Source organism: Aythya fuligula, chromosome 6 (assembly GCF_009819795.1).
Source record: "Aythya fuligula isolate bAytFul2 chromosome 6, bAytFul2.pri, whole genome shotgun sequence".
Taxonomy (NCBI): Eukaryota; Metazoa; Chordata; class Aves; order Anseriformes; family Anatidae; genus Aythya; species Aythya fuligula.
In genome coordinates this window covers 25,301,536-25,315,726 of record NC_045564.1, presented here as the reverse complement: position 1 = coordinate 25,315,726, position 14,191 = coordinate 25,301,536, and the positions used below count along the sequence as shown (strand labels likewise).

Sequence of the window (14,191 nt, the reverse complement as noted above, 5' to 3'; positions counted from 1 at the left end):
AGATCTTCCTCCAGCAGCTTCACTGTTTACATGACAATTTATTTGAAAAACAAAAAATCATAAAAGCTATTTGTGTTAATTTCACTGGCTGTTCAGTGCATATTTTGGGGAACAATTTGTTTTCTAACTAGAAATAGCTGGGGGGGGACTCAGAGCCACTGGAGGGAAACAGGCAGCTGCCCTGGCAGGCATTTGGGCAGCTGCCACTCGCTACAGTGCTCAGCTGTGTGCTGCCACCCTCCTCTTGGGTATGTGCTTGCAAAGCCTCCAGATGATGCGGAAACTCCGGTTTCCTCAAGGACAAAATGAGGCGCTAAGGATGACGAGGAAATGCAGGCGCTAAGCACGTTGCACTGACCGTGTCTGCCTCGGTGTCTGGAGCAGCACATAACAAGCCCCGGCTGCTGTGGCAGAGGGACAACGAACGGGATAGGGTTTGGTGTTGGGTTGGTGGTGATTTTACAGGACTAGGGCTACCTCCACAAAGGTCTGCCTCTGTCTGCCTTCGTCTGCGGGCTCGCTGGTGCTAGCTGATCTCTGGAGAAATGCACAGATACGTTCCCAGCGTGAATCCTCCTGTAACAGAAATGTTTTGTTGACAGTGATTAATACTGACTGGTCTTGTCTTTCCCCCAGGGATGATCTCCAAGAACATTTACAGATTGTTCTCTGCGGTCCGCCAACCAAAACTCAGGCTCCTTTAATTTAGCCGCTCGGCCTGTGATCTGGCCTTTGCTGCGTAAGTCACGGCATGACATTTTGCTGAACCTGTAATCACAAGGCCACAGGCAGTGGGAATGTCAGGCTGAAAAGGTTAGAACCTTTCTGCCTTTTTACCATTGTTCAGCTTCACGGAATTTTGCTGCTGAGGAGCTGAGAGAGGCCAGACCTTAGAGGGGAGAGCTTTGTGCTCTCAGTTTCAGCTCTGGCTTCTCCTGCGCTGGGGCCTGCCCTGCCCTGGTGGGACTGCAGCCAGGGCAGAACGCTTTGTGCCAGCTGATTGTTGTCCGGTGATAATTCAGGGCAGCAGGGCTGTACCATTCTCCCAGATTCATTAGGACTACCCCCTGAATTCTGCTCAGGGCATCCAAAGAACAGACATAGGCACATTGTTCCCCTGAACACCACTCGCACTAAATGCAATATCTACTCCAGAAAACAAACTAACCCAAAGATTTTTTTTTTAAAAATACCCACCTAAAGTCATTGAAACATAATTATTAAAACCTTTTATGTTACTCTACAGTACAATGTAAATTGTTCCTTTCCATTAAATTTTGAAATACACTAGATTACATCATTTAAATAATTGCATTTTAGGTTCACTATTAGTGGTAGCAGAGAGATATTTACAAACATGTCTGAGACATTTCAGATGCAGTGCTACGTTCCAGTCCCTAAGTCGGTTAAACAACAGACTTCCAGTGGGGGCATACTGCTCGTCCACAGGTTCTAGATGTATTTGGGGTGCATGTGTGAGAAAGCAAGAGTTCCTTTTATTCTTGCCTGATTTTGTCTTTGTTTGCTGTGTGCATGCAGCTGAATCTGAGCAAACCGATACATACTTGATTTGGATTAAAGATGAAAGACCTTTCTTTTTTTTAACAAGTATTTTGACTGAACATACAAAGGTGAAAAATGAAATATAGTCCTTAGGGGAGTAGTGGTGGAAAACATTTTCTCCAACTTTCCTCCTCTGCTGCATAATACTGCGCCTAATTTTAACCCTGACTTTACCTAATGCTGATGAAATACAGTCAATGGTGGAAACCTCTCTCATGTTGTCAAGACTGGCTTTCAACAGAATCCATGCAAATGCAAGCATCACACATCATTCTCCCGCAGTGCAATATTAACAACTAAAACTCAGTATTTTCTTCCAGGGGCCTGCTCCTCAAGAGAAGCCCCTGCATGCAGGTCCCTCGGCGACACTCAGGATGTGAGTCCTGAGGCTGGAGATGAGGATTAGGCCGTAACACTCGGTTCCAGTGCTGCTGGGCAGGAGCCACAACGCTTCCTGGGTCAGAGGCTCCTTTCTGTGTCATCCACAGAGTGGAGCAAGTCGAAGCCGCCGAGGCTCCCCGCGTGCTGCCCGCGCAGGACTCAGGGCCGGGTGTGCGGGGTGCTGATCATGATGTTGGGCAGCGCGTTGCGCCGCTTCTTCCAGGAGCCCAGCTCCCTCGAGTAGCGCCTGATCTGCCTGAACCAGTGGTGAGTCCGTGCCCGGTCGCTGTCCCGGAACACAAACGCCTCCCGCCTGATCTCAATGAGTTCAAAAGTGTCGTCACAGTCCGGATCGGTGGAGACGATGCAATTACTCAGCCTCAAGGGCTCCCTGAGCAAATGGAACTTGCCATTGTTTTTGTCCCTGATGAGCACCAGCACGGCGTCCTTCACGGGCCCCGGCTCAGCTAGCTCCAGGCTGGACTCGGACACGCGCTTCATGTTGACCAGCAGGAGGACCTGCATGTTTTGGAACTTGAGGGTCTTGCTGCCTTTCTTCACCCACTGGCCGTCGGGGGGCTGGGCCAGCTGCAGGGCCCCCTCCATCACGAAGCGTGTCTCCTCCCGCAGCCATCCCACCGTTTTGAGGGCGGTTTCCCTCATCTCGATGTTGATGACTTCCCTCTTCTTCTTGCTGTCCTGCCGAAAGGAGCGGAGGGTCCACGTGTTGCCCTCCTGCTTGGTTTTCATGTTGATGTGCTCCAGGTGGGACTCGATGCGGCTCTTGGCCTCCCGCAGGCTGCCGTGGTCTGGGTGGTACTCGGTGGTGGCCTTGATGATTCTGCTGAGCAGCAGGGGGTACTTGGTGACCCTCTGCAGAGGGGCCATCAGAAAGGAGCGCAGGTTCATCCGTCGCAGCGCCGTGTTATCGTTCTGGGACACGTCGAGGAATATCCTGCAGGGATTTAAGGAGAGGGAATGAAACGGGGGCTGTTTTGGCAGCAGCTGCTGCAATCCTAAGCACTAAGCTGGAATCCTGAGCACTGCAGCCCCCGCCCGCCCCCCTGGTTTTAATAGCTCTGCGAATTCTGTCTTCTCAAAAATTTAAAAAAAGGGGCCTGGAACACTACCACGTAGCATCCTAGCAGTCTCCTATGAAATCACTGTAGAGCAGTGCGGGTGTGAGCTTTCCGTGGTGCACACTGAGGTAGGCCCGAGGCAGGCACGTCAGCTTTTATCAGATTACATCTGTGTGTAGATCCTTTCATCACTCGATTACAAAGCTCTAAACAGGAGTTTGGTACCGTCATCAATTTATAGCTGTTGCAGTGGAAACAGAGACGTGACTCGCCCAGCTTGGCCCAGCAGGCTGGGGCTAGGAACGGGATATGATTCAAGTCATGCATGCTTCACGCAGTGGCTTTCCCCAGTGGGAATCCAAACCGTGCTCTGCTGAGAGCTGCTCTCAGCTTGACATTATTTAGTGAAAGTTCAGCCCTGTGGTCAGTGGGCAAACACTGGTACCAAAAATCCAGGATACAGCTGGAGACCAACTGCAGAGACTGCTTCAGTGAAGATATCAAGGGCTGAACATATTTGGGAGCCTCAAGCACACTCCTCACCCTAAGACAGAGCAGCTCATCGCTGAAGAACATCGGCAATAAAACTTTGATCTAGTTGAGCTGACAAAGGCTTTGCCCTCAGCCTGGCGCTCTCCTGCCCTCAAAGCCCCAAGGAACACTCACCCAGCCCTGCTCTCACCTGAGCAGCTCTTTCTCCTTCTCCAGCGCGTTGAGCATGTTCACTGAGGAGGACTGCTGAAGGCAGTAGGTCTGGAAGGCTGGCAGCATGTTGACGAACTCTAGAAAGATCTCACCAATGCACACGGTCATCAGGTCATCATCCCCCTGCAAGCACACAACACAGCCCCGCGGGGTTAGCTCGGCAGAGGCAGGAGCACACAGCCTGCGTTCAGCCCCAGCAGCGCCACCGTACCGCAGGGTCTGCTGGGCACCAGGGCGGGGCGACACCGACTGGGCTCCCCCCCTCTGGTGGAGGGTTTAGGTTCAAATGGGTTCAAATGGGCAGGGGAGGCACGTCACTCAGGCAACAGGCATGGCACTTAGCAACTTCTGCACTTGTTCTGAGCAACTGGGCTGGCTGGGAAGCACGATCTCCTTTCATTGAGCTCTTACTGGCTACTTTGGTGCCTAAGTGAAAAATAAATTTCACGGTAAATTGCTCTTCAGCTTCCAGACTAATTGGAAATATGAGAACCTGGTGGCACCCAACGCTCCTAGCTTTGTCGAGGTGCGTGCTGACACGCTCGGCAATTCCTGCTCATTTCAGCAGCAAGAGAGGGAGCACTTCTCTGGTTTTTGATGCAGTACCGGGCTTTGACTGCAAAGGGTAACATGGGGGAGGAGGCAGGGAAACCCACAGCTGTTGTAGAAGCCCCTGTCTCAAGAAATTATTCACAGGGGACATGAGAACCGCAGTGTACATCTCTCTTCACTGGGCCAGGTGTGGGAGAGGTTGTCAGCTCCTGAGATGCGTTGCTCAGTATAACATGTGGGGTTTCACAGGAGAGGGGGGATGTTTTGGTAATGGGACAGACGGGTCCTGCTAGGGGGATACAGGGCTGATGGCCTGCTCAAATCAGCAGCGTTACCACAGCGGAGGGGCAAGGCCAGCAGCTCCGACCTGGCACAGACCTACTGAAATCCCTGGTTTACAACAGCTGAGGGAGCGAGAGATTGGGCAGGTGAGCAGAACCCAGGAGTCCTCCACCTCCCAGTTCCCCTGCTCCAGCTGTGCTGCCTTCCCGATACAAAACCTACTCCTGTCTGCCTGCAGAGCACGCAGGCACCGTACCTGGTCAAAGGCCTGATCGATCTCTTCCTGCAGGATCTCCAGGAAGTTCTCGTTGAGGTCGATGAGCTCCTGAATGTTGCTGAAGATGCCAAGGAGCTGCTCTTGACTCAGCAGCCCGGCCGCTTGCATGGGGAGGTAAAACTCCTCTTTGATGATGCGCAGGTCCTCCCCGTAGCTGGCCTCCGTGTTGACAAACTCCAGCACAGACTCCTTGCGCTCCGTCCTGCGCTTGCGGCACTTCTCGCAGAGGTCGGCCCGCCGCTGGTTGCAGTTCTGCACGTCCGTCTCCGCCGGGAGGTCCCTTTCTCCGCAGTCGGTGCAGGGCCGGTGGGCTTCCCAGGCCTGCAGGGAGCTCAGCGTTTCGGCCGCCCTGCTCCTCCACTTCCTGGCCGACGTCTGCCCGATGCCGCTGTCCGCCCGCTCCACCTCTGCCGGCTTGGTCCGCGCGGCCTCGCCGCCGGCATCCAGCTCCTCGCGGGCGTCGTTCAGGCCGACGATCCCGCTGTCCGTGCTCAGGCTGCTGACGTTGCTCCAGTGGTGCCGGGAGCGGAGGGAGCCACGTGGGGCGCGGCGAGTCTCGTCGAAGCTGCCGCCGTGGCCGAGGTTGGCTTTGGCTACCACGGGACCTGGGAAGAGACAGAAATCACTACAGGCACTGCAGCTGCACGGAGCTCAGCGTGGCACAGCCACGAGCAGCACGAACCCTGGCAGGGAGACCGGATGAAAGCAGGGCTGCCGGCTGCCTCCCCTCCTGTTTCGCTGCTGGAAAGTTCGGGGGTGGGAAGCAGAAGTAAAGGCAGCCAGGCAGCTCAGCACCTGGCCCATCGCCCACCCCGCTGAGAGTGCACCCTGTGGGTACCGTAGTCCCGCTCCTGCCGGCGCTTCTGCGCGTGCTGCCGCGCCGCCGCCGCGATCTTCAGCTCCAGCTGCTTCCTCTTCACCGAGTCCGTCGGCATGGGGTCGCTGAAGTGCGGCCGCAGCCGGCACTCCCGCTGGGCCTTGGCGCCGCTCTCATGGACGATGTCGGAGCTGGAGCGGCGGCAGCCGGGGCTGGAGGTCTGCAAGAGAGGCAGGGGAAGCGGGTTGGGAGCAATTCGGTGCTCAGAGCAGCGTCTGCTTTGCAGCGGCTGGGTTTGGGGTTGCAAAGGAGGAGAAAGGCAATTGTTAGCAGGGGGGTTGGACGAAGCGGGGACTAAAGGAGCCTGGCTGGTCCCCTGGGCAGTGCAGCAGGGGGCTGGTGGCACGGTGAAAGCCACTAAGGGGTTATGGCTGAACACCCTGCAAGGGATGCAGTGGCAGATCGGCAGGGGCACACAGCTGGCTCCTGCCTCATTAGCTGTGATAAAACAGGCATTAGGAATCCTGCTAACGGAGTTTAACCGCTCACGGGAGTTGGTGGGGCTTCAGATCCCAGGCTGCCCAGTTCCTATAGCAAAGGGATCCTTCAGAGCTTCCGACAAGAAAAAATCCTAAACAAACGCACAAGACCAGAGGTGATTTTCTCTCCCTTACATTCCCCACAGGCTGAGCCTCGCTGGATGTCTCACTGCTCGCCTTCTCCTCCCAGGCCTCTGTTGCCATGGACATCGCTGCGGGTTGCTGGCTGTCCTCCGGAGGGGGGAGATCGGCTTTCTTCAGATCACACTGTCCCTTGGAGGGGGATTTGGCAGCACTCTCGGCATTGCAGCTGCAGGGGGAGAAGCACACTGATGAGCATCACGTACGCGGTTCACCTGACCTAGAGGAGAGGGAGCAGAAAGCCCAGGTCTGACCAGGCAGCCACTAGGGTTCAGGGAAAGTTCAGGCAGGAGCCTCGGCTGGCTGGCTTGGGTGGCCGTGCCCACGTTTCAGGGGCTCTGAACACAGCCCTGTTACAGCACTGCAAACGGGTAAGCGCACTCGTGTCAGCATCCGCCCGGAACACCAAGCCTCAGGTGTTCGCACGACATTTTTATGCCCATAAAAGATGAACTTCTCCCAAAGGGGCCAGGAAAAAAAAAGACCAAAACCATTTTAAGTGGGCTGTATCTGTGCTTCCCGCTATTTAAAGAGATGTTGTCAACACAGAAACCATCCTGCTCATGTGGAAGAAAATCACCTGCTGGAAAGCACAATGCCTTGACAGGATTAGGGGATTACAGGAGCTTTCCCTCTGTTCTTCATCTCAGATGATCCCAAGCCTGCTGAAAGCACTGGAAAGATTCCTTCTGCTTTCACTGATCAGGACTTTTGGTGCATTTAAGAATTTAAGAGTCCTGAGATGACCGGCAGGCTGCTGTCCTCACCTGGCAGGGCTGGGGTGCTCTCAGGCACTGCTCCCTGCTGCTGACAGGGGCCTGGCTGATCCTGGCAGCCCCTTCCAGCCCCACGTTCCCCTCCCTGCAGCTAACTCCTCTCCAGACAGACACTGTCCGGTGCAAAACCACTGAGCAGTTGTCAGGGTGCAGCTTGTGACACAGCTTGCGAGTCATTTTTTTTTTCCTGAGACTCCCAGAGACAGCTTTCTTCCATGCATGATGAATCCTGATTGAAAGATTTGTGTATATATATATATATATAATTAATTAATTAATTAATTTTGGGCTTATTTAATTTGTATGGGCTTGGTTTCCTTTAAAAAGGAAGGCTGTCAGGACCGGATGGGGATGCTTGCACATAGAAGAAGCCAGTGCCTGGGACGTATTTCAGGTTACGCATGTATTTTGTGCTTACGAGTGATCAATTTATCCTGTGATAAATCAGGTTCATGTAAAAGGTTTCACTTGTGCAGTGATGCTGGTGGCTCACCCTGCTAATGCGCAGTTCCAACAGTGTCAGCTACAGGCCAAGACAGGAGGCAGATGGGCATTTCCTTACAGCTGGCTCTGCCAACAAGCCATCCGCCAGCACTGAAACCACCGAAGAGGGCACAAACCTCCCAGCACACAAGCTGGCTCTGTTGTTGGGCCAAAAAAGTTGGTTTGCAACTTTGCAGCTGGTGCTGTTTCATCTCCCTCCACCTCTGCTTCCAGGTGCCAGCTGCCACCACGGGAAGATTTACCAGCTCCAGAGGAAGCACGGTGCTAGCGGCAGGCTGAGGGCTTTCAGCTCTTGCTGAGCTAACACCCAAACTGTGACGGTTTCACTGATCTGGGGAAAGGACGAGGAGCTCAGCAGGGCCCAGTGGGAAGAGGGAAGGAGGTTAGGGAGCAACAAAGCTCTTGGAGAGGATCTGCCACTGCCAAAAGCCACCGTGTCCAAAATCTGCTCTGCCCAAACAGCTTCTGGATGAAATAGGCAAAAGGCAAGGAACGTGCCAAGGCACCGAGAGGCAGCGGGGTGTACCCAAGCCTGGTAGCAATGCCCAGAACTGGAATATTTTCTCCTGCTCTTGATCACACCACCCTCAACACACACACCAGGCTCTCGGGGAGAAGCTGAGCTTTCCCTTGTCACTGTTACAGTCCTTTGGTGAGCAGTGAACATCCAGCTGGCCAAGCTAGATGCTGCCCCTTTCCCGGCCCTGCTCCCTCAGACTTCCTTTCCCTCCTCTGTGCGTTTCTCCCCATGGCTGTACCTCCCCAGCCAGACCCTTGCTGGTGCCAGCTTTCCTCCTTCCAGTCTGCGAGTCTCTCCTGATTCAAACCTTGAGACTAAGCTGAGCACGCTGCTTTTTCACCCCCCTTACATCACCTAAACAGCAGGAGAAACTGAGTTTACCCTCAGCTTTAGAGCACCTTTTCCTTTACATCCCCAGGAATCTTCATCTTCTTGTTTCTCCCTCCTTTCATTGTGTTCACCCAGCAACTTGCTGTGTGCTGCCTCTTCCTAGCATTTGCTCTACCCTTCCCCAAGGCCAGCGCCCCTCTCAGCCAGCCGCGGTTACCCGGTGGCTGCAGGCACCACGCCGTGGCATGTGAGGAGCCCGGCTGCTTGGGCAGATTCGGAGCTGTCACACCTGGTGGCACTCCAGACTTTGCTGCCTCCTGCCCCTGGCAGTGATGCGAGGACAATGAGGGATATGTCTGTGCTGAAAACACTGCACTCCCTGGCATGTTTCCTTTCGTGGGAACGAATCACCTAATGGAGTTACCTGGCTGCAGACGCTGTCAGTTTTCCCTCTTCTCTCCAAAAAGGATGTGCTTGGGCCAGCACAGGGAGGACAGGGCCTTTCTAAATGTCCTGTGCCACCCCAGGGCCATCACCTCTGAATCTGGTGGGATCAGAGGCACTGTGCCTGTGGTGTACGACTGGACGCCTCCCAGGCTCTGTGCAGCTCGTTATGGTGGCATCGTGCTCCAGGCCCACAGTCCTCAGCTTCTTCCACACGTCCCTTGCTCTTTCTGACTAACAGACACATTTTTGTCCACTCTTCCTCCACTGGCACCTGCCCTCCTGTGCTGTGCTATGGGAAGCTGTTGCCGTACTCACCATCCCTGTGTCATCCCAAATCACCCTCATCACTCTTTTCAAGAGGCTTCTTTCTTAGTCACATCCTTTGCTTCCTTCTGCAGGTTTCTGTTGTTGCTTTGCCCCCCCAGTTTCACAGACAGGAACTCCCAGTCCTTGCAGATCCTTATCCTGAGCTCTTTGCTGCTTAAAACCCCTCTTGCCCTACGTTAAAGGTATCCAGTGACCTAGGAGGAGGTGAAAGCTGCCGTAATTCCAAAGTTGAAAATCAAATGTTCATTGCTAAAATATGAAGCCATTTAAACTAGTCTTCAATTAGTAAGTACCAATTACTAGGGAGGCAATTAACTTACCAGACAGAAGCGATTTGTAAAACTGTAACACTTACACAAAACCATCAGAAAATAAGACAAGTTCAGCTATCTTATTTGGTGATGCTCCATCACAACATCTCTATCAAAGGCTTGCTCTTGCTGAGCTCCATACCTGTGGAAATGGGACCAAATCCCCAGCTTTCGGCTCATTTTAGGTAAGACTTAGGAAGAATGTAGCCTGGACCCCAATGATCACAATTTAGGACCCAAAACATCCAGACCAGAAGTCTCCTACCTGAGCAGTGAGGATCAGCTCGAGTTATAAACGAATATTCAGCACTTTACAGGCTCAGGTGAAATGATGGAAAATGGAGACATTTCCAGGCAAGGAAACCAGAGTTTCCCACTACTCACTACTTTGGCAGTGCCAACAGATTAGTTTTCCTCTTGCTATCCTGAAGAAATGACAGCCTTTATCATTAATTGCTGTTACTGTCTAAAATAAGTAAGTCTGAGTGCTTCTTTGACATGAAACCATCTTCCTAATACTGTCATTCACATTTTTAGATGAATTCCCATTCTGGAGGGAATTATTTTATTTACATCAAATTCTATTTTAATAAATCCAACTAGGCAGACCCAACACATTTACAGAGACAAGATCTACTGAGGATATCAAGAGCACAGAAACCACATCGAACCCATAAAAGCCCTGACCAGAAAGTACTTGGAAGCTGAGAGGGTAGGAGGAGGAAATATTCTATGTGCTCCCCAGTTCCTGTTTCCCTTGCTACGCATGCACCTCGGGCTCTAGATACCAGCCAAACCTTTGATCTGCCCAGACAGCTGCTCTTATGTTCTTACTCACAGCTTGTGCTATTCTGTGTATTTTGTTTCACATCGGTGATAAAAATAGCCTACTCAAGGAAAATGGTTGCATACCACAACTTTTTTTTTTTTTATCTATTTCTTCATCAGGTTTTCATACTCCAGCTCAAAGGCTGTGCTGGACAGCTGAAGGCAGTATTTATGGCTCTGACACCACTCACTTCCCTTTGGATTACTGAGGTGCTGAAGTATTTCTGCTTCTCACTCTGGCTCTGCTTACACGAGCAGCTACAACTCCACAGCAGCTCCTCCAGACAGCTCTCATTGCCATGCAGAAGTCCCTAACATCTCTCCTAAAACCAAGGAACCAAGTCAAATTGAATTCTTGGTAAAGCCAATCCTGAAAGCCAAGCCTGTGGAAACAAACCACTTCACCAACACTTATTCCTCCTTTTCCCATCACTCCTTTTCCATAAGACAGCGAGAGCTGCCCCAAATGCCTAGCTTCCCCAATGGTGCTGATTCCTGCCGGGCCACCCATCTGCATGGAAAAAGATCCCCTTTTCTTTGTAGCAGGAAATATTTCAACATTCAAATGGTGTGGTGTCCGAAACCAGGACAAAGAAAACAGTTCTTGTAAACACCTTACCCAGAGGAAGGAAAAGCCCCATCTGGAGAAGAGGAAGGAAGGTTTTATGCAGTTATTTGTTACTGCTTCCCACTGGCTAAGCTGGCAGAGGGACAACGTGTGCAGGTTATTCCACTTGCTGCCTGTGCTGGTCTCCAGCGCATGATGGAAGACTCACAGCAGCCATCCTGCCCTCGGTTTGCCATCGCTACATACAGGCAGCAAGTGAAAGTGCTTTTTGCTGCATGCACACCACCCGAATTCATGTTCTACAGCACAGGGACAGACTCCACATGTTTTCTTCTAAGGGAACATATTTGTACTCTGTTGTCCTCCACTTTTACCAAATGTTTCAGAAATAAAATAAAGTATAAAAAATAAAGTATAAAAAATAAAAGGTGGGAAACAGTATCAGGAGTACCAATGGCTGTTTTCATGGATGTGATTAAGGTGCACAAAACAAAAAAGCTTTCTGATGTTTAATCTCACACAAAGATGTAGTTTAAGCTCGATGGCTTACAAACATGTCTATGTGGCTACGGAGGCCCTAAGATGCAAGGCTCTGCCAGCAGCATATTTATGCTACAGGAGTTTAACGTATATATCGGGAAAGAGACCAGACCTTTAACAAAGGAACTGCTTTCAGGCGACCCCACAGAGTGTGTTACCTTTTCTTAATAAGTTCCAGGGCTGAACCTATGAATTCATCCTTCATTTTTTGTAGTTTAGCTCCATAGCTTGACAAGTCCGTGGCTTCTAACAGCAGCGATGAACAGCAAGAGGACTGGGCTTCAGAAGCCAGCGACTGCCCTGCAAGGTGGAGGACATCATTTAATTGGCTTGTCTCTCCTTTCTGCTGCTCATCACTGAAGATTTCCTGCCCGGCTTTGTGTGTGGCTACAGCCTGCAAAGGTGATCGCGGAATAGGGCTAGAGCAAATGGGGATCGGGGATCTCTCCGGGCTGGAGATCTGGAAGGTTCTCTCCTTCACCTCAGGGCTGCTCGTCCTGAAACCATCCCATGTGGCTGGATATTGGGCAAAGCCAGCAGCGGTGTTGTTTTCATGGAACACATCATCATCATCCTCTGTGGTGGCAGCTTCATTCACTGCTTTGGTCCCCAGAGCTTCGGGACAGACGTTATTGCTCTCCTTGTCCAGGGCCTGGTTTGCCGTCAGACCCTTCTTCAAGCACTTTGTCGGCTCACTGCTTCCAGCAGATGGCTTTGCCTCCTTACTCCTCATTTGCTTGAATTCCTCGAAGGTGGGGATGTAGAGCCTTCCTCTGCAGCGGCCCTTTTTGCCCTGCCCCAGCGTTATTTCCCCACCGCGCTGTTCCAGGAACTCTGCTGTTCTGGATTTTGCCATCTCCGGGCTTTCCCCAGCACGCTGAAAGGGCAGGCTGGGCGAGCTGTTCTGCCTCCGGAGCTGCAGCCTCCTCTGCGCCTCCTGCTTGATGTCTTCTGGACTGACGCGCCTGTGTGCAGCACAGCAGCTCTGCCTCCCCGCGAGGCCGTGCCTGAGAGCCGTGTGCTCCCCCAGAACCGTGCAGCAGCTGACAGCGCAGCCGTTCCTGTGCTGCCGGCACAGCTGGCATTCAGAGAGCTCCTGGGCCACCAGCTCACCTAGGGCTGCCTGCGGGCGCAGCGGTTTGCTGGGCTCGGCCACCTTACTGCTGTGCAGCCTCAGCTTCTCCTTCAGCTCTTTTTTGGCATCCCCGCGTAGGGCTCTTTCCTCTGCGGAGGGGAAGAGCCACTGAGGCACTTTGGCAAAGGGCAGCACGTTCTGCGCTGCCCGCGATGTCTGCTTGGGGCGGAGAGAAAGGTTTCTCACCGAGTCCGACGCGCTCCGCAGCGGGGCCACATCCACGCAGCCTTCTGCCCACTGACCGCTGCCTCTACAGCCAAAGCTGATCTCGTTGTCCAGGCTCCGGCAGTGAGGACGCAGCCCCGAGTCGGCCACTGCCGCCCAGTGAAGGTTCTCCACGCTCCGATACAGGCGGTTTTCCACAGGACTGCCCAAAGCTGCCTTGCCTGTGCGGCAGGAGTCTAGAGTGTGGAAGTCCCCGGACCAAATGCGAGTGTCTAAGTTCTTTAGAGGATGCATGCTGCTAACCGGAAAATCCTTTAAGCCATGTTGTGCGCAGAGCTGATTATTTTGGCAGCTCAAGACCCGGCAGTGTTCCTGTCTCTCATCAACATTGCTGTATGTCATAGCAAATGCGCATGGAGGCTCTAAGACAGTGGCTTCTAGGGGGAGAGGAGGGAGCTGGGTGTCGCTTAGGTGCCAGTCAATGTCCACAGGCCACAGACAGCAAAGTGTGCTGCCGGGCACTCCCTTAACAGAGCTCCCACACGGGTGGAGTCGCCACGCGCAGAAGACCTGTGAATGGAAGGAAAGATGAGTTACTGAAGCGGGCTGGTGATGGCTCGCAGGATGCAACAGCAGATCTGCTCGGGGAATGCAGAAGCCAAACACCAACAGCTTGGGTGGAAATGGAGCGGCATAGCTAGGAGATGAGCCACAGGGCACGGGGCAAGGAACCTTCTCTACCTCTAGCCAAGCCAGCGGGGGCCTTACACGACCTGTTTGAACATGGGAGAAGTTTATATTACCCTCAGCAATTCCCTCACAGTAACACTGCTTTTCTGATGAATACTTGGCTGGCTTGCTGCAGCCCAGCTTATTCCCACAGCTACACGAAGGAACTGGGTGGTTGACAAGAGAGAACTCAAATGGGTCACGGACAAGAACGTGGGGGCTGAGGAAGAGGTTGCGAAAGGAAGATGTGACAGCCTGGCCTCCTGGAAGGCTCGAGTAGCGAGGAAGAAGAAGGCTGGCTGGTGGTGATTCTGGCCCTGAGAGTAACACTGCAGCCCTGCCACGATCTGATTTCCCTTCACAGGAAGATGACTGCTGGCTAAGCATTCCCAAGGCCTTTCCAGCTCAGAGGTACCCCATGGGCTGTCACAAATACACCACTCAGAGCTGCCAGCCACAGGCCTGAACAATCACGCCACACTACAGCTTGGTGGAGGCCCAGAAAAATAAAAAAAAAAAAAGAAGTAAAAAAAAAGTGGGGTTTCCAGGGCTGTTTCTACATCCCCTGCTCAGCACTGTAAGGCCCAGGGAACCTGACTAAATCACATGGCCAGAGCAATGTGAAGAATTAAAACCCCAAACGTAAGTTAAGGCCACACACATCCTGCTGGTTTA

General features: G+C 52.7%; 1 protein-coding gene across 1 annotated transcript in view; it reads right to left on the bottom strand.

The window, feature by feature from the left end:
* Window positions 1-1,656: 1,656 nt before the first annotated feature.
* Window positions 1,657-14,191, bottom strand: part of LOC116490992 — a 32,657-nt gene continuing 20,122 nt past the window's right edge. Inside the window, exons 3-8 of the mRNA XM_032190654.1 lie at window positions 11,646-13,357; window positions 6,331-6,505; window positions 5,678-5,876; window positions 4,819-5,444; window positions 3,706-3,851; window positions 1,657-2,899 (exon numbers count right to left, since the gene is read on the bottom strand). Coding sequence (XP_032046545.1) covers window positions 2,104-2,899; window positions 3,706-3,851; window positions 4,819-5,444; window positions 5,678-5,876; window positions 6,331-6,505; window positions 11,646-13,189 — 3,486 coding nt within the window. The 5' untranslated portion in view covers window positions 13,190-13,357 and the 3' untranslated portion in view covers window positions 1,657-2,103. The remainder of the gene's footprint in view (window positions 2,900-3,705; window positions 3,852-4,818; window positions 5,445-5,677; window positions 5,877-6,330; window positions 6,506-11,645; window positions 13,358-14,191) is intronic.